Source organism: Monomorium pharaonis, chromosome 11 (assembly GCF_013373865.1).
Source record: "Monomorium pharaonis isolate MP-MQ-018 chromosome 11, ASM1337386v2, whole genome shotgun sequence".
NCBI classification, from domain to species: domain Eukaryota; kingdom Metazoa; phylum Arthropoda; class Insecta; order Hymenoptera; family Formicidae; genus Monomorium; species Monomorium pharaonis.
The window spans coordinates 15,619,843-15,640,837 of NC_050477.1; the positions used below are offsets into that span (position 1 = coordinate 15,619,843).

The window sequence follows — 20,995 nt, forward strand, 5'->3', positions numbered from 1 at the left end:
ATTTATTTGTATCTAGCAAATTTTTTTCTCAGTGTACACACCTAAAAAAAATTTTTTTCTTCTCTTAAAGCATTTACATTTTTACGTTATAATTTATCTCATTATTAATTATTTCTCATGTCTAAATTATCATAGAGAAGTATATTATTTATAAAGGCAAGAGATATGCCAAGAGACGTTTATTAAGTGCATATATATATCAGACCACAAGAGCAATAAAAATAGAACGAGAATCAGTTATATATGGTGGCGAAAGGGATCAAATAATTTGCTGTCCGAATAAGCACGTTAATTTCTTACCGGCATCGATTACACATATCAACGAGCGTACATTCTTATGCGCGTATGAATTTATATGCGAGCGTACGGATACTCGATGAACCTTTCGTGGAATGAAGAATTATCATGGCCTACAAACGCCGAGAGATCCCGCGTTTGGGCTCGGTCGGGGGGGGGGGGAAAGAAAATATAGGATAGACGTGTGTTTAACGGAGCAAAGCGTCTTTATTGTTAGTCTCGTGTACTACATACAAATCTATAAGGGCATCAGTCTTCGTTTCCTCGGAGAGGAAAGAAAGAGAGCGCACTCTCCGAGGCCGGTGAAACTTTTCACGAGGTAGCGCGTCAAGGCCGGTGAAACTTTGAATGAGGTATTATAATCGGAAAAGCGGATGCTGGTGCTCCTGGATGCACGTCGCACTGCCGTTACAATTACGCGATATGGGATCATCGATAATATTGCCCCTTGCAAGTTCAGGATATACCATACAAATAACGAACGTTCAAAATTGTTGACAATTGTGCAAAAATAATTATGAGAGATTTGTAGATTTGTAAGATAAAAATATACATTTTCGAAAATAGATTTTTAAAAATAAATTTTAAAAAATATTGCTTTATATCATCAAACTGAAAAATATACATTATCGGAGCCAAGTCAGATATTTGATATTTTGATTAAGAATTTCTCTTTAGTCAGTAGCAGCGAAAAGCCTGTCGGCGCTTTTCCGGATAAATCAATTCAATTTGATAACCCTTATAAAACTCATTAATATACGATATTTTTATTTCTTGTATTATTGACATTTTTATTCATTTTAAAATCTGGAATACACACGAAAAAGTTACATATGCCGGTTTAAATGTCACTGTTAAATTGTTATTTGAATACCGACAGTACTGTGTATCACAAATACAATTGCTTGTAGTCGTATTATTGTCTTGTACAACTTTCATGTTAAAAACACTGACATATCGAATTCTATAGTTACGTATTATGGAAACGCTGGAATGGATTCCGATCGGAATTATCCAATTATGTCCTAGATTTCTATTGTGTTTTCCAGGAAAAACGAAATAATTCCGGTCGGAATCCAGCATTCCGAGTAGTTCTGTAATACGTACCCAGATAAAATAATTAGCTATAAGCTTCCGGCTGTTCTCTTGTATTTGCCGTGATATTCCTGGCGAGACAACAATTTCTGCGTTAAATTGAGTTTAATTTACTTGCTGCTTTCGTGTAAACTATCTGATATCACATGTTTGACATTCCACGCGCGAGCGATCGTTCGCTCTCACATTTATTTGCAACATAAGTTAAGCATAAAATATTATTTTACGCACACGGATCGTATCCCTCGATTTCTAACGCGGACAGTTGCAATGTCAGTTCGCTCGGGGGAACATTAATCCAAAAATCGCAATTGACTTAGGCGCACAGAGCGTAACGGCACGGTTCTCATCGCCATAAAAGAACGGAAAGTGCGCGGTGTATCCGCTTTTACTTAACAATCAGCACCATTGTCGCGAAGTAACGAGGTTTAACTTAAAGATTAACTAATGCTACGCGGCCCCTCCCCGCCTCTTCCCCCCCCCCATCGTTTGGCACGAGCGGATAGCCTTCCGGTATGCCGCGAAAAAATTAGTACGTGAAAAGTATCCGCGGACGCGCATTATAAACTAGGAAGGAAACAACTACTATTAGCGTCAGCAAAATCGGCGATAGAAAGCTATTAAGGTTTCCGGATCTGCGGCTCACGCTGAATTAACCCTGCGTCGTACAACAATGCATGCTTGCATAATCGCCGCGCCTCTTGCATTAGAGATTTTTAAGGCGCGATTCGGCGACGATATAAATTCATCGGGTGCACCTCGCGATATAACACAGTTCCTTCGTAATCAGTAAAGTTGTAAAGTACATCGCTGATATAAGAAAATCGTACGCTGCAAGGTTAATGTCCGATCCGCTCACGCCAAAGCGCCGCCGGCCGGTTTCTATTTTGATTCCACAGGTGGGATTTTGTTTTGTCGCAGGTCAATATTTGCCAAGCAGAAAAGATGGTCGGAAAATATAAGAAAAACTACGAAGAATACAAAAACTTCGAGTTATCTAGAAATCTAGACAGCCGGTTTGAATGGAATTCCTATAGAAACTTTGTTATTGAGAGGGAAATAAAGAAAAAGGTATGTAATGTTTTCGATTGCATCTCGAAGCTGAATAAATACTTTCTAAAGTGTCTGCGGCGAAAACGGACCGCACCGAAAGGAGCTTACGCGCGAAGACAATAGGCGAGCGCGAGTCTTCGCACGTTTCGCAGATCGGTGGTGACGCAACTGGAAAGGTTGGCGAAACATTGTCCGACGCGTTTTACGATTTTTCTTTTTTCAAGGAAGTCCCACCGCGCTTCCCTGAAAACTTAGTTATAGTCCAGCATGGCATCTGACGTTGTCTCCCCCGCGGTATCCGATCATCTGCAAGCGATAATAACAAGAACAAAGGCAGGACGGCGGAATCAGGAAGTCGCCGCCTTGGTTCTCGATGACGAAAAAGTCATTGTGTTAATCTCGCATAATTCCTTATCTCTCCTCTCCCGGTTGGTGCCGTCTTATCCGCTTGCATTTCGATCTCCTGACTCAATCGGAATCCCTCGTTCCTTGTAACGTTATATCATATCTTGGATAATACTGGGAACCGTCGGCGATCGCTGACACAACCGAGTCGTACGTCAGACAAATGTCGTAGTCGTGGCACTTCGAGAAACGTTATATCTATATATATATTATATAAGCAACGTTGGTGATCGAGAATCCCGGAGAATCGTTCATCGTTTATCTCCCCTGGAATATAGAACATCGATCTCTGCATTCGCAAGACCGTCTGCATTCACCATTGTTCTTCCTCTCTCTCTCTCTCTCTCTCTCTCTCTCTGATATCCGCCGCTTCCATCCCGATCGGAAATTCGCGATCAACAAAGAGTTGCTTAAGAGAACACCGATAACAGACGGCAGTTCGATCCGACGAGCGGTCACGCGATCGAGATCATCGAGTCGAACCAAGGCCGTCCGGCGTAGCGAAACCAAGCGTCGACGCGGTATCGGATGACGAGCTCTTCGCGATAAAACGCGATGCCTACAACGTGGCAAGGCGACGGAACAACGGCGGAATTGTTGTTACGAGGCGCTCGTCGACGGGGGGGCTCTCGAGAGCCGCGTTCTGGACAGATCGGGCGGAAGCGGATCGTATGGCGTTGCGTTGAAGCCGACGTAACGATTGTTCTTCCTGTGGAGGAATCCGCCGGTGAACGGATCCGTCTTGTAATAAATCACCCGTCTGATGCCGAACGGATCGATGTAGCCGAAGGACCCAACGTTGTTGCCCTCGGGCTGCCGTTCCTCCTCGTGGTACTGCCTCCTCAAGTAATACTGGAAACCATTCGCCGTGGTGTGAGTGCCGTCGTAGGGCGGGAAGTCGCCCGGGTCGTTTCGAGAAATCGGCGATTGATAGCTCGGCCTGACGGAGGAACCTCCGATAACAGGATCGTAAGGAGCCTCGAGAATCTGAGTCGGTGGTCGTGCCGCGGATCCGCGGTAGTAAGCAGCCTGCGGTCGGTGATAGGTATCCAGGCTCTGGAGGCCGGAAGGGTAGCCTGGTCGTGTACTCGAGTAATAATTGTTTCTCGAAATTGGTCGGGGTCTGATGGTCGTCGGAACGTAATAACCGGAAGTGATGTCGTTGCCGGACAGCGGTATGACGGCGTTGGGGTCTGGTCGTCTGCAGTAATTAAAGATTCTTACATAGCGTTTTTAAGAAACTGACTTGTAACACGCATATTTTAATACTTCTCTCTTTCTCTTTCTCTAACAAATTATAACACAATAAATGATTGATTTTCTGATTTTTTAATTATTTTTTTACCTGAAGGGATTAGGCGGCCTTTTAGGTACAGCCAAGACCCCGGTCTGCGCTGGAACCTTCTTTGTTTCCGCCACCGCATCCTGAATAGGTCGATCCTTACCCACATAAACCATCTTCGACCTGAAAAAGGATTTCGATAATGAAATCGTCACTCAGCACTTAATTATTATTGGTTTCTAGCTAACTTTAGTTTCAGCGCTGATTCGAATATTAATTTTATTTTTACATGATTGAATTACCTCAGTATTCGGAATCCCTCGTGATCCGCGATGTAATCCTTCAGTCGTAAATATCCGAGAGGGTCCAACCAGCCTTCGGTGCCGATCACCGTGCCATCGGCTAATCTCTTCTCTTTCCTATACTGACCGTTCGCTGTTTGAAAGCGAAAAAATCTCTCTGGACCCTCATCGGTCTGAATGTGATACTGTGTATTGGGATTTAGGTTCCAGCCGCTTCTCTGTGCCTCGATCTCATCCGCCGTCAAACACAGCGCCGAAACCTGCAACGTAAACCTACTTAAATCGTTTTTTCGCGTCACAGCTTCACTTTGCTCTGATCATTATTACTTAATATAAAAAATCCAATGTAGGTAATAGAATAGCAAGATAGATTTGAATAATTTTAAAATATTTTTTCGATGTATCCTAAATGAAATGTTAACTCGATTAACGTTGCAACTGTTATAAATAAAAGGCGAAGAACCGATTAGAGATTAAAATGTACAAAAGATGAATAAAAGATGAATTTGCGTTTCTCATTTTTTTTGTATTTTTAATTTTAAAATGTAATATTTACATACAAAAATTGTCAGTTTTTAAATATTAAATCTAAGATAAAAGTAGAATTTTGTTTGAAAAGATTGCGTAAAAGCAACTTAATATTTGGCATACACACACACACACACACACACACACACACACACACACACACACACACACACACACACACACACACACACACACACACACACACACACACACACACACACACACACACACACACACACATATACAGGATGTCGTGTAAAACTTTATACAACGCTTACAAGTAGGTAGAGCACATTAAACTGAACAGAAAAGTCCTTAATCGTTTTGCAATTTTCGCAATAGTTAATAAGTTATTGATTACACAGGCACACAAAAAAAGTGGTTGGTCCAGCAGACTAGACTAGTCAATTCTTATGTATTTTGACTTCCTGAATTTGAATCCGAGGTCAGAATTGCTGAATTGGCTCATTTTTTCCTAACTTCAAAAAGAAACATCACTTTATCACTTTTTTTGTGTACCTGTGCAATCAATAACTTATTGCGAAAATTGCAAAACGGTAAAGGACTTTTCTGTTCAGTTTAATGCGCTCTATCTGCTTGTAAACGTTGTATAAAGTTTTACACGACACCCTGTATATAATTATATGTAGTAATATTGATATCAATATCTCTTTACTTCGTAGAGCACAAAAGTTAGACGTGCTGACCAATTGTCGTCACGAGTCCAGTTACGTTCAAAGAGATATTTACGATCTGCAAGCACGTATGTAAATTTTAAGTTGCCCGCCGATAGTAGGAACACACCGGCAAGGAACGTGACCAGCTACGTGGGGTGTTCCTCGACAAATGATTAGTCAGCATCGTTTCTCGGACTACGTGGCCCGTCTCTTTTCTTCTTTGCGATCTGTACGGCTGTTTGTAGGCGCGGTCGACGCATACTCCGCTTCGCCGGTCAATCGTAATCACTCCATTTACGGCGTTACGACCCGGCGAAGACGACGAACGTTCCGCTTCGAGCACGGCTACGAACCAGTCAAGCTCAAGACGACGTACTTTATTTCGCCGAGTTTTCCGCCGCGTTCGATAGCACTTCCAACTCTCGCTATTCCGCACGTTTACGAGCGTATATCAACTATCCCGATGGAAAGATAGTTTTGCAATCATTAAAAGCCATTTGCAGTGTCTGAATTCCAGGTTGAATTCAGCTTGTGGCTTTTGCGGAAAGACGCTGCTTGCGTATTGCACGCATAGATATATAATAGCTTAAGAAACTGCGTTTTATGTTGTTGCTTTTTTATTATTTTCACCGAGTTCGCAATCTTGTCCTCAAGAACAACTATAATTGTAATAATATACATATAATATATGCGGTAAAAAAAAACTTTTTGCGACAATTTTTTTTGTAGACATAAACACGCGCGTACATAGCATTGAACTATGACTTTTGAGCGCAAGAAAAGATTTGTCAATTACATTGTAATAAATAGGTTATTTAAAAAACATTTAACCGGACGACTTTCTTTCGTAATAACTGAACTCATGACTCCATAACAATAATCAAAATGGTCACGTATCACTATATCGCATTTGTAATCTTACGTTTGTGTAATCGAGTTCACGTGTAAACGAGATTTCTATGAATGAAATCACGTTCCGCTCTTCCTCGTCATCGTCATAAACAACCTGAGATCCGCAGGCTGGTCCATGATTCATGGTTACTCGCGCCTTGGAAATGCGTTAGAAAGTTAGTTAGTATAAAAAAAAAATGTAACGAATCGTCATTTACGAGGGAATATCCACGACCTGGACTTGTATTCGCTGGCTGTTTAGCCGGAATACAATGTGCCACAATAATTCCGACCATGCGGGGAATGCGGTGCTTTCTGTCGCGGTGTTTTTTTATAGCGCGGGGTACACCATTGCGCGTAAACGTGGCGATCACGTAAGAGTCACTTATCCCTTCTATCGCATATTTTGCGTGGGATTGACCAAGACCACGAGGTCCGCCTCTCGTCGGTCCATATTAAGAGATGCTGGACCGAGCGAACATAGGGCCGACGTATCGGGATTACGCAGCGAAAAATATTTCGTGAAGTAATAACGTCTCTTAGAAAACTGGAGAGAGAGAGAGAGAGAGAGAGAGAGAGAGAGAGAGAGAGAGAGAGAGAGAGAGAGAGAAAGTAACGGTCACAAGGTAAAAAGTGTGGCTGAGAAGGTACAAAGTGACGTTTGCGAATAAAGTCTCCTCCCTCCAGAAAGATCTTTAAAACGTTCAAGTTATCCAGGCTACTCTCTCAGCACATAAAATATTAGCAAAGTAGAATACTAATAAACATTAGTAAAGTAGTAAAGTAGAATAGGCAAGGGGATATTCGTAGACGGGGGGGACAGGGGAGATGAAGTTTCCCTCCCTCGAGCGATATACTTAGCTCCACAAATTACTTAGCGAATGAAGTTTTGTTTTATGGGACACGACGTAGGGTCAAGGCACGCCACAGCTGACCTTGGACCTACCCATGTATCGCACGTGCGCTTAATATCCATCACGTTGTTGCATCTCGTCGCCGCGCCGGGAAGAATTCACACTCGGGATTGCTTCTCGGTGTATCCTTGAAACTGGTTCACCGCGCGTTATCGCTGCGAGGCACTTTGACTTGAAAAATGGTCACGTTGTGGGAGTCGGGCTCAATGTTATGTTGATATCCTTGAAAACGAAGCGACCTCCGCGGCTTTGTCTCTGCATACGAAAGACGATTCCATTAAAATATCTAAGCACTTTCGATCTACATAAAGCCGACTATCTAACGTCCTATTCAGAGAGACGTGAGACCCTTCAAAAGATACTTTGTCGGTTGTTGGTCTTACTGATTTTATCAGTCTACGGTATTGCGTATCCGTACGTGTAGAATGCTTTTTTCTACATTCCACGTTGTGGAACTCGAGATATCGAGTGGTAGAATATACGCGTATAGTTAGCGTTGCGGTTTAGAGGAGGAGGAAAGATCGTAAAAAGTAAACCCTGCGTGCTGCATGACATAATCCGTATAACGTCTACGTAATGTAGGGTGTAGACTTTTCTCTCGTAATTCGCTTTTGTTCTTCAGAGAGACGCACAGCCCGCTTTTCCTTCTTCTATCTCTGTCAAAATTATATAGCGCTCCCACACAAGTTAATTTTCTTCCTAGTGGACATTTTTCCTCTTCAACGACGTCGAAAAATTGAAAGATAACACTTTCGTACCTTCACTGAAAAACGTTAACGTGTTTTGCTTAGCTTCGTAAATGCAGACTCCCGTAAGAAAGTAATGCAAAATACGTGTTGTTCGTGTACGTGCAATAACGTGTTATTCATTATCGCTCGCAGTAATTTTAAATAAAGGTTAAAACCGGTCGTTTCTACATTAATTAAAGTTAACTGAAGTTTAACTGTTTCTCCGCCTCCCCCCCCCTCCTCTTTCTTTCTTTCTTTCTCTCCCTCTCTCGATGTGCGAAGACTCGGCATGAGAAAGTAATTTAATATCTTAAGACGAGAGCAACGGGTCCCCTACCGCAGCGAAAGAGTTATTTTGCGGATAATTGCGGGCCCAAGCTGGGACCATAAACAATCGAGACAGGGAATAAATTGCATTATGTATCAAGGACTCAACACGCGTTTCATTCACGTCGCATAACAGCGTGCCATCCTCCAGGAGCCTCGGTGTCCTGACGCGTCTTACCGAGACGCGCATCAATTTTCTATCCTCTTGAAGGAAAGCCATCGTTTCGGCCGGCGATTTTGTACGAGGCCGTTACAAGCCGCGCGATTAACTCGCTAAATTATCATTGCACCGTCCATTGTCCGCCGGCCGACTCCCCGTCGGTCACGGTGATTTCACCTTTGCACAGGAGCCTTTGCTACGGCTCCTTTCGCTCGCTTCCGCCGTTCTCCATCCTCTCGCGCGATCTCTTCTCTCATTAAAAACACCCACGCTCCGCGCGGTTCCCACGTGCCTGATCACGTGATATAATCTGGGAGTATAATGAAAATTGCGCGCTCGGGGAAATTGGCGACATTGGACGAGCCGACAATGAATTCGGTGCTCAGAGGGAAAAGGGTACTGCCACGCTAATTGCGGAGGTAATTAGCCAGCAGGGGGAACAAATTAACGAGATTCTCGGTCGATCACTCTCGCGATTCATCTTACACAATGAAATTGGCACTGACACATTTTTATCGCTTAATTAATCACGCAAATTATCGAAGCTTAGTATACACGGTGCTATTTACGGCAGAGTATGCATAATGCAAGGAAGCGTAAAAACATACGGCGTGAATCTAAATCAAACTTGCAATAAAAACAAGATGAATGAGCAATGAATAAACGTACAAAGAGCTACAACTTGAAACCTGCACTTTTTTTATTACTTTCAATTGATCTGTCACTCATATATTATTCTCCACAATAAAAAAGCTTTTTTTTTTACACTTGCAAATAGAATTACTAAATTTTTTAAATGTTCTCTGTTTTATTTTAATATTATTTATAATCGTATTTTATTACTCGGGCGTTTTATTGTCACCCACAAGAATCTCTAAGGCATGTCGAGGGGTTTGTATAGCATGCGAGGGCTGGCATCATCGTCGGTGGCATCTTGCGGTGATCCAACCACATCGCATACAATCGCGATGTTACGGATCATAATTGCAGATAGTGTCGCATGAAGAAGATACGTGACAAATGCGCGATCTCGTTTGCGATCTCACTTGGCATTCGAGGAGCGTCGGTGTTTCATAAGTGCGCGTCGCGGCCTTCGCACGAACGCGCGCTAATTGATATTCGGAATGCGCGATATTAATTACCTTTGTGCGGTTTTCGTCCCGATATTTACGACACGGAGGATCGGTTTTCGTATTTCAATTCCTTTAGAACGTAAATGCACCTGTTACTTCCCCCAGCAATTCATCGTGCATACAAAGTTAGCAATATGTATTCTAAACTGCGACTTTGATAGCTGTTTTATGTTACTATTTTACTTTCACATCGTTTCTTCTCGATATTAAAGATCGGTGCGTGCTCTCAACTCTATTCAAATGTAAAGATATTTTCAGGTATTTATTTTGTTAGCGAGAATTACGCGAAATTAAAAAAAAAACCGACATACTTCGAACTTCGATTCTTTAACATTATTTAATTATTCAACTTAAGTAATAATGTTGAATAATAACATCTGCTTATTTTAGTTAATTATATTATTGTATTATAAAATACGCTAATATGAGAATAAATAATAATTAACAATAATAAGAACGGACAATAAGATACCTTTTTTTATTATTATTGCATTAAGAAAATGTTATTATACCAGATAAAATAATTTTTTATTACGCTAATTATATTGTAATCAAGATTTAAGATCTTCTTTCTCATAGTTTTATAATGAATATCCATTAGCAACGAAAATTGTAAGGAAATCTCATTCTTCTTCTTTAACTTGACTTATTCCTCCACTTTCCTTGACTTAAAAAGTAGTAATCGCTATGTTCCATTCATGAAAAATTCAATAGCTCTCTCAAGTAGGCTAATATTAACAATCCACGTTTTGCATATCTAGATATTGCTAATTCTTTTCTCATGTTTAACGAATAATATTTAAGATTCAACAGGCACGTTTAGCGCCAAGTGTACGATAATGATTCAGCGTTGCGTTTACAATTCGAGTGTTGTCAAATTACACTGGAAACAGAGCTGATCCCGTTGATTGACGTGAATCCGGGGTGCATTGATGGTCACGCACGCGTTTTTTATATTGCCCGATGGCACGCCCGGGCGAGAGTGAACGTCTCTCCTCCTCTGTTACACTTCTATCCACGCGATCTTCACGGTACCGCGCGTTCGTGCATCGAACTCTCCCGGAGTAGGAAAAGGTGGCCGGTGCCTCTTTCACGAGCGCATCTCCTCGCCGCTGACTTTCATGAACGACGCCTTCCACAAATCACGCCGGTGTCAGTTTCGATCGGGCGATGACGTGAATATATGCGTGACAGATTGTATTCGTACGAGTGTACTGTACGGAACAATCCGGTGGTTTTACCGGCACGCAAATGCAGTTACGCAAATTATCTCGAGCCGTCACCGTTAAATATATGCAAAGTATCGTACACTCCTGACAGACATAAACACCTTTGGCTCATAACAATCTGAAAGTGTAATTGTTATATGTAAGATGTAAGTGTTCGAGCAATTTCGTAAATTATCATAAGACTGTACCGGAATTGCGCGCTCGTTCTCATCCGTCTTCCTAAATTCCTCGAAATCTGTCAGGTAATCTGTTTTAGGGCCAATTGTTCCAAGTTCTTGGTAAACTTAAATATCGGATAACCATCTATCTTCATTTTTTCTAAATAAATAAAGACAGACGCATATTTATCTGATATAAGATAAGTTTACCAAAAAGTAGAATCGGCCCTTAATTATGTTTCTCAGGTTTTGCTGACGGCCTGCTCCTGCTATACGTTTTGAACAATTATGCATGAATTCTTTCGATTTGCATTCTCATTAAATTAAAATTGAGTTTATATTTACACGGATGATTGAATATCAATCCTTCTGCGCGAACGTCCAGCTTCATTATCAATGTCAATGCTGCTTTACAAAGTTCATCATTAGAATCGTGAAAATAGCGAGATTACATAACGTAGCCGTTTCGCCGATTCATTTGCTATTCAGTTACTATTGGAAGACTTGAGACTTGAGAGACAGTAATCACCAGTTTGCGACCGACGTTTTATTCAATCGAGGATCGTTAAATCTATAGAATCCCAATGTCAATGCCAATTATCTAATAACTCGCGAAATGATATCGTAAGAAAGATACATAAGAAGATCCCTATAACCGTTTTATATATATATATATAGGAAATGTTTTTATCCATTTCAAATTTGACTGACTTTATTGCCGATTTAATTCACTTTACTCTGACATAATCTGGGTATATGTAAGTGTAGGCACGAGGACAAAGAGCGCATGCAAAAACAATTCACAGTATTAAATCAATCATTTTTAAGTTTTTCCTCTACGTCATTAATCTTTATTGATCGTGGATCTACATGTATATATTGCATATTTATAAATCCTACCGTTAAGAGATTGAGGCAAAGGCACGTTCGCAAAATCATAGTCACGCTGATGCTTCGTGAGGTTGCAGTGCGCGTTCCTCGAGTTTCCTCTTCGTTGTTTTTTGCAGCGTTCGCCGAGCCGAAACGTTTCCCTTATTTCTCAAGCAAAAGTTCGCCCGTTTACATACATTACAGACTCCACCGCGATAACCGCACCAAGAAATTTCTCGATCGAAATGATCGAAACCTAGAATTCACGTATAAACATCCTCTTAATTGCGAATAACAAGGTGTACCGATATATCAGATCTAATCTTTGTGAAAGAAGAGAAGAGCGCGGCATTCATAGAGATTTGCGAACGTCATCGAGAGAAAGGGAGACGGGGGAAGGAGTAAAAGAAAATCACCCACTTTCGCGAACCGAATGACACTGCGGAAGAAGGGAAACGGAAGAAGACAACGTCGACGCAGTCATCGGCTGCGTCGATGTCGTCGAGGCGGACCGAGAGGACGCGATACTATGACTGAGGAGAGCCGGCGAATGTCCCCGCATTTCCAGATCCGCTGTGCACGCGACGGATCTACGCTCCTTCCCTCACGACCATCCCCCTCCGCGGCTAAGGAGCCGCGAGACGGTTTTTCCGAGGCGACCGAGACCGCGCCCGCCCACCACCGCGAGTATACTCCACATTCACGTGACGGGTCTAAAATTATTAAGCTTGTGGCACGCGTAATCGCGTTGCACGCGCCACACGTGATCCCGCGGCGATCCTCTCGGATGACGTAAAGGGGTAACGATTCAGTCCATATAAGCCCAGAACATTTTCTATCAGGTATCTTTTCTACGATTTGTCACAAGGACTTTTATGTAAATAATTCCCCGAAAAGTAAACTTTTTGATTAAATTACTAGAATATTAATTTACGCATAATCTTAGCTTTACGGAAGCGCTTTCATGATGTAGAAAATTAAGAAAAAATGGATTGGAATAATATATTATCTTTACTGTAAATTATTTTTCATTTATTCATGTATTATTAAACAAAGCAAGAAGTTGAACTTGGTCGTGTATTTTTTTTTAATTCGTCTCGCATGATCGATAATTGTTTATATCCATACGTAATCGCCAATCATAAATAGCACGCGATCTCCGAGAGTAGCACATTAAGGAAGTTGTAAACGGCAGAAAATTGCATTGTGAGAGCCATAAATGTCTTCGAGCAATGTGAAAGATCGAGGTCTCGGAAGGTAGAACTCAGGATGTATATGATGGAAAACCGTCACACCTTAATGCATAATCGATATGAGAAGGATGTATCTTAAAATATAGATGATTATTATTTTAAAGCAAAACATCATTTTAAAGCTGATTTAAATGACAAATAAAAAGTTTTCGGTATCTCTCTCCGATTTTAGAGTAAAACTTGGATTTGTAGAGGCAATAAAAATATTCGACACATTTTTTTATGGGCAAGCAATATTTAAGAAAAGTGAAAGGTTTTATACCAATGGATAGCTTTCAAAATTTTGTATATTTTGTACATTTGCGAAATTATACTGTCATGCTTTATTAAAAAATTATAACAAAAAAGAAAAAGAAAATTTAAATTTATTTTTGAGAGCTAATTTCCCTAAAATGTTTAATTACTGATAAAAAATATATATTATATATTTTTATCCTGTGTACAAACCCATCAAATTTTATTAAAAACGGAAATGCACAACTGGAAAGTTTACGAAATTTATCCTGAATAATATAAAACATTTTAACAAAATACTTTGAGTATTGTATAATCTTATTAAATTATCATATATATACAAATAATAATATTAAAATAACTTTATGCAATATTTTGAGAATTATTTATAAATTACAAATGATAATATCTTTATCATGAATATAATGAATTCTGTAATTACACCAATTACAACTCAAGGATATCATCCAGGATGCATCAATCAATGGAAAATACTTTGCATGCATTTGCCGATTATCGATTAAATTATGCGTTTTATACAGACTTTTAGAGTCAATTTGCACCTCTTTTTTATTCGAGAAGCCAGATAAAAGTTCCAACGTGTGCCGCTTTTATTAATATTGCGTTAGATTCCCACAATATGCATCCTTGATACAGCGTTCCCAGGACCTCGTCGACAGTAGCCGGAAGAAACGTTGCAACTTTATGTCATCTCGCACATTTGCGTCATCTTTGGGTCAGGCAATCACCATTCCGTAATCACCGTTCGCATTACCCATAATCATCTGACGAAACGGACTCCGCCAACCTGACGTTCCTTTTAGTCACCGGAAGAATTTGTCATTTGCGTAAAAAATTGCTTCGTCTCTAATCTCGTGTCGCCAGCACGACATTAACAAATGGTGACGTATGCGTCGTCGCATGCGCATCTCTGCTTCGTAGAAATAATATGCATAGGATTGAAAATAGCAGAATAATCATTTCTTATTTTGAGACAGGTGACACAGAGAACGATTTAAGAGAACTAATAGAAAGATTGCTCGAAAATATTTTTCAACAATTCTTTGGTGACAAATTAAATGCAAGTAAAGTTTCGGAAGATATATTTATTTAACATATTAAAAAGAAATACTACCTTTTTTATTAACAAATACTTATATAAAGACATAACTAAAATATTGTCCGTTTTATTTTTGTGGTTTAGCATGGAGAATTACCGCTATAATACCTCGGATCTCGAGATTATGACAATTTTTAACTAGAATCTTCAGGAGACTTGCCGCTACAAAATAGATTAAACAAAAATTAACAAAATGGCAGCTATTATTAACAAAAACCAAAGTTTTTTTAGTTGAAAAAATTGAAATTATCGCTGCCATTGTTGTTAAATTTTATTCGATTAATTTGCAGAGGTCTGTCCAAACAAACCTCTTAAAGATTTTTGGTTAAAAATTGTCATGATTGGATCTCCAAGAATAGAGATACTGTAAAACAACAAAAACAGTAGTTATACATACATATAGCTGCATATGTACATAGCTAAAGTATATATCATTTCTTTCGTTTAAAACAATATCAATTTTCGGGGTAATCCGATCATATATGTATAACATACACACAATAAATGAAGTATCTCAAAACTTCACTTTTGTACATTTATTTCGCTTATCACAAAAATTTGTTAAGCACAAGTACAATTTTCATACCATCTAATTATTTAGTTCTTTTAATAAATCCTTAATAACCAACCTAAATATTTAAAAAAATTATGTGAGAGTAACGTCAAAATTTTTATTTAAAATGTGATAGTGTTGATTAATAATTATTAAATAACTTTCACTAAAAATTTTTAGGAGATTAATAATAAATTTTGTTTTTAAGTTTTAATGTTACTTTTTTCTAATGAAATTAAACAATTTTTTTAATTAAAAAAAATTTTTTAATTTTAAAAACAAAAATATGAAAAATGTTATTGAAAACAGGTTGTTTCTGCATACAGATCGCGCATATCTAAGTATAAATTCAGCTTCGTTATAACAACGTGCTTTTTCAGTTAATGAATACCAGATGGATCGTTCAATCGAGAAAGCGTGTAACTTGCAAAAACAGCTGTCCAGCGTTTTTTGCTGATAATATGTAGAAGCAAACGTTATCTTGGTGCACGAGCGAGGGAGTCGTGCGATAGAGAGGTAAATGAAGTAAATGAAATTCTATCTCTATCAAGTACATATAACATCTTCTCGAGTATCGCTGCGATCCGGATAAGTAATTTCCAGCACAGCGTGAAATCCAGTTTTGCTGCAGAGGCTCCGTTTATTCCTCCGCGTTACAGTAAACGATATCACGTTTCCAGAGATGCGAACAAAGAAAAATAAACGGCATCCTAACGCTCTACGGGCGACGCTTCTGACACCCGTTACATTTATAATTTCATAAATATCGCGCAAAATCGAAAGTGCAGAGATAAGCATATCTCGTGCGTCGAGAAAGCTCTAAAGTATCAAGAAGTGTGTGTGTGGGATGTAACACACAAGAGAAATAATCATTACGTCAGTAAAAATCTCACATCGTTTTATCATAAATCGTGTAACTCTATTCGTTCATTACATTATATAATATTGCAAAATAGTGAAAAGAAATCACTCGTAATATAAAAGGGGATTATAATGGAGACACTTAAGATAACCACTTTTAATTCATGGCGAATTGAATGATGAGTGCTAAGTAAGGAATGTCATCGGGCACGTTTCTCTCTTTCATCACCGGCGAATCGAAAAACTATACGCTTCTGTATACTCCCCTATTACTTCTACTTCCTACTTTTAAAAACATCGTGCTGGCGGGACAGTGAGCCGCGACTGAGAGTGACGACAAGATCGCTCTCGCGATTGTCCGAGACGCGTGGGAGTGTACCTCGTTCGTGTCCCTTCGGAACAAAGACTTGATGAGAGCGACTGATCTTTTGACCAAACCTTTCGTCAGACAGTAAATTGTTTTACGTGAACGTTTTTTGGATTATTTTAAAGATGGTAATAAAAGAATTATGATGAAAGCATTTTTAGACATATATGTGACGGCTTTTATATATTTCCATAGAAAAATCGCTGAGATTAAAAGAAGAGCTCAGCTTCGTGACGTTTCTAATAATAATTTTGTTCCTTCTATATATATAATTTCAATCAGACTTTGATAGAATTGTGAATGTTTTACATTTAGCGACCAAGAAGATGTTAACACACTGAGAAAAAAGTGTGTGATATTTGCATAATAAAATAATTATATATTATTTTTATAGTAATTATTACTATAATATTGGTAACAATATAATGCTTATAGACGTTAAAAATAATTATTTTATGATACAACTTACTAATTATCTTACAACTTACAACTTACTGATTTTCATTTTGATTATGGTAATCATATCATAAGTTGTATAGACTAATATTATGATTATAAGAACTTTAATATAGTTTAAACAAACTGTAATTTATATTGATGAATAATCATAAAAATATGGTTGGATTTAAGAATGACTACAAATTATATTGATATTACTGCAACTATTTTTTTTCTCAGTGCATCGAAAAGCAAGAAAACTTTGAGAACGATGACTTCGAGCTAATTTATAATAAACAAAGTGATTTATAATGTTTGACAAGCAGAAATTTCAAACTGAACGGGAAAAAAAGTTTATCGATGAAGTTACCCGAGATCATCTGCTATATATGTTCGCGAAATACACGGTGGACGTGCCCGACTCAAGTCCCGCGTTCTGCCTTCCATCTGACGCTCGAGCGAGCCTCACCGCGTATTTTCTCCTTCGCTTGCCGCGCTTACGACGCGGCGCTTTCACTTTTACGAGAGGAGAGCAGAGGCGGCGACGACGTATCGAGTGGATAGGCGCCGTGCGTCGTGCGTGAGCGTGTGCGTGTACGACGGTCGATCCTTGATAGCGAAATTTCGGAAGCTTGTTCTGGTGGTTCGAATCAGTGCTGTAACACGTACGTGTACGTGGGTTGCGAAAATACGTCTGTTGTGTGCAAAGATAAAAAAGGAACTTTACATACAAAGATTAAAGTTCCACTTTTTAATAAGATTTTAAGTATTACAACGAGATCCTGCCTTGTGCCTCCAAAAACGTGCTGTGATTAATATTTTCTTACAGATTAAATGATTGAAATTATTTTGATAAATATTTACTGAAAAAAGTTTGGTAATAATCTCTCCAAGTTTTGATAAAATAATTTTTATTAAATTTCATTCAATGTTTGATTAATTAGCAATATTTAATAATTATATTAATAGTGACCAAATATAATAATAATAAACAATTAATTATTAAATGGTTACCAAATATAATAATAGCTATATTAATCGAACAGTTTAATTAAAACTATTATATCAAAACTTAATAACTATCATCTAGGCTTGATTATTATTATTAAACTCTTTGTTCAGTTTGCTTTTGTTCTATTTCATATTCTACTCTCGAGAAATATCACGTTAAGCAATACCTATAAGAAAATATTGATTTTTTTCACGAAAAAGTAAATTTTCTATCGTATTCTTCTACACGCAAAGCAATCAAATTTGATAATATTAATGTGATCAACTGGTAAATGAGAGCTGCATGTTTAACAATTAAGAAGATCGCATCTCGCACACGCGCTATTTACGGTGTACATACATACGCGAAGTGCGCGATGGAGCGCATACAAACGAACAGTTTTGCAGTATCGCACGCGATGCAATGATTCGCACAAAGGAGCGTCGCGAAATTAAGTTCTCACGGCTGGTACATACATGCGGACTTGCTCTCCGGGAAATTGATAAAATCACGTACTCGTAATCCCGATGCGTATGAATGATACTGTCTGACATTGCGCGAATCCCCAAGTCGACGTTGTTTCCTCGTTTTGTTTCTTGTTTCATTTACATTTATTATCGTGCTGAATATCGCTATTACATAAAAAGCTGTCGAAAACTATTCTAATATAATAAAAATATCTAGATAAATTACTTTTATTCGTTCCATTAATAGTCAAGAGTTAACGTAACGAGGTAATCGCGTACATAATTTTTATAAATGAGTACTGTTTATTTCTTATTAAATAATAATTATTATATAGCTATAAATGAAGAAGGAAAATGTAGCTTAAAGTTGAAATGATTAAATAGATAATATATTATATACTTTTTACAATTTATTTTTTTTAATACGTTGCGATATATTTTTAAAAAGTATCATTAAGTTATTATTACTTGCTAATAATTAATTTTCAATAATGTAATTTACATTTCATAAATATTAAATATCTAATAAAAGTAGCAAGCCTCTTTTGCTAAAATAACATAAAATATTAAGAAATGATTTTTTTTAAATATATTAAAATAAAAATAAATTTCAAAGACAGTGGTCACATTTTCCAGGATAAGACGCTAAATTTTATAAAATAGTATTGCGAGTTGCAGTGGCAAATGTTGAAAATGTAATCAAATTGAAAATAGAAGTATTGCGCTCATGAACTAACGCGATATCAGTGCAAAAGTATTAAGAAACCTGAGAGACATGTTGCCAATGAGATGCAAAATAATATTAGTTAGATTTTTCAAAAACACATTAAAGTCACATTGTCGAGAAAAGCAGAACTCACCACAAGCGGCAGGACGGAGACGAGTCCCCGCCGCATTCTAGCCGGGAGATCTCGACGACAGAGGAAGAGAAGCGAACTGAGGACCGACCGGTCGAGCTCCAAATTTCGCGCGAGAACGGGGCGATCTTGCCGCGTTTAATCGCGTCTGATTACTGATCGAAACGAAGCCTACCAAGCCGAAGCCGGATCGCACTTGCGGCCTACACGTAAAGCGAGCCAAGGCTCCGTAGTTGGCAGGGCAGACCCACGCGATTTTCCTTTACGGTTGTCCGTTCGGCCGTCGGTGTGCCGGACGATTTCGATAGATAAACAGTCGAACGCTGATTGGGCGCCTTGTATTTATTCTCTAAATACGCATATGCGACGATTACGAAATTTCATTAGAATGCAAATTTTGCGCGGGGTTCTCTTAAAAACCGCAAAACATTATATTTGAGACATAAGTTTGTAATGGCGCTGATGCAAGCAATGACGCGAGAAATCAGCAATTCAAAAGAAGCATATTAGAAATTGTTTCATACGCGCGATGTGCGAAGTGACACATTTTGTTACTTTCCTAAGTATATCTTAAAATAGTTTTTCAAAGTATCAACAGACATATTAAATAAAACAATTCAACCGTAATACAGCATTTGCATAAATTATCGCCAAAATTATTAAATATTAATATAATTTTTTAATACTTTATTTAAGAATATAATTTATTTTTTTAAGAATATAATTTTCTTTCTTTATTTAAGAATAATAATATTAATATATTTTCTTAGTTTTTACTTATTGTTTATTAAAGTAGCAACATTGTAAATCTTGTGAGTTAGCAAAAATTATAAATATAATACATGCCTATTCATATGTTCGATGATAACAAAGCGTTACACAAAATGTCTCGGAAAGTTGCAAGCTAGTAGAGAATTTTCCCATAGCAAATTTTGAATTTCAACATCGTGCCGCACAACGAATGCGATTTCCGCGATACGCCTAAACGCAATTCTTTGTCTTGTCATCGGCTGCAGAGTGTGAAAACTTAAAATTGCATTCAATTAGCGGTCATTAACAAGAACTCAGAAATGCATTCTCATCGTCTGAATGGTAACGACAGCGTAAAGTTTTACGAAACGCCGGAAATATTTCTTGCACACGCATGTCAACGAAATTGCAGAACGGGAAAATGTAGCATAATGACTACCTTCGTGATCGTTCTACGTGAACGCGAGGCGGCGAACATTACTAAACATATGTGTCTATAAGCGCCAATCGATGATCATATCTGGAATATTTTCAAGAATCAAGGCTATATTTTTCTACAATTTCTCACTGTGTGACGCAGATTGTTAGACCAGTCGATGAAGCAAAAAAGTACAGCGAAATTTGCTGGTAAAAATTAATCTGAAAATATTGTGCTGTTATCTGACGCATTGCGAACCTAAAAAGAATGGCGTTATGCGAACAATGTAGAGACATTCCCTTATCTTCTTTTTTCACGCGTGAGAATGTTGCTAAATTGCCGCTAACTGTGGGAATTCAGTAATTTCAACTATAATTTATGCATATGGACTCGTGCTGCGGCTGAATAATGTTCCATGGCAAACCACCTACTTGTCGGATGGAACTAGATCTGGCCTGCCTTCCATGACAAACGTTCATGCGACGCATGACGTAATTGCTGGATTTAAAATTTCGTACCGTTACCGCACAAAATACAAATGATACGTAAGGTGATGTGGGGGCGTCAATTTTTTGTCGTCCTCGAAGACGCCTGCATATCCTTGTCACCGGACATTCACCTGGGATCGTTGACCAGA

General features: G+C 38.5%; 1 protein-coding gene across 5 annotated transcripts; it reads right to left on the bottom strand.

Moving 5' to 3' along the window:
* Positions 1-484: 484 nt before the first annotated feature.
* Positions 485-19,358, bottom strand: LOC105838796. 5 transcript variants are annotated; one of them, XM_012684609.3, is made up of 5 exons: positions 12,080-12,726; positions 7,477-7,699; positions 4,435-4,694; positions 4,196-4,315; positions 485-4,051 (listed from the first exon to the last, which is right to left on the bottom strand). In XM_012684609.3, the coding sequence occupies exons 2-5, from the start codon at positions 7,504-7,506 to the stop codon at positions 3,451-3,453; spliced, it is 1,011 nt and encodes a 336-aa protein (XP_012540063.1). In that variant the 5' UTR covers positions 7,507-7,699; positions 12,080-12,726; the 3' UTR covers positions 485-3,450. The 5 variants fall into 5 exon arrangements, with proteins under 5 accessions (XP_012540063.1, XP_012540060.1, XP_012540061.1 ...); XM_012684606.3 differs by lacking the exon at positions 7,477-7,699 and having other exon boundaries at positions 12,080-12,305; positions 12,470-12,724; XM_012684607.3 differs by lacking the exon at positions 7,477-7,699 and having other exon boundaries at positions 12,080-12,305; positions 12,466-12,724.
* Positions 19,359-20,995: the final 1,637 nt, after the last annotated feature.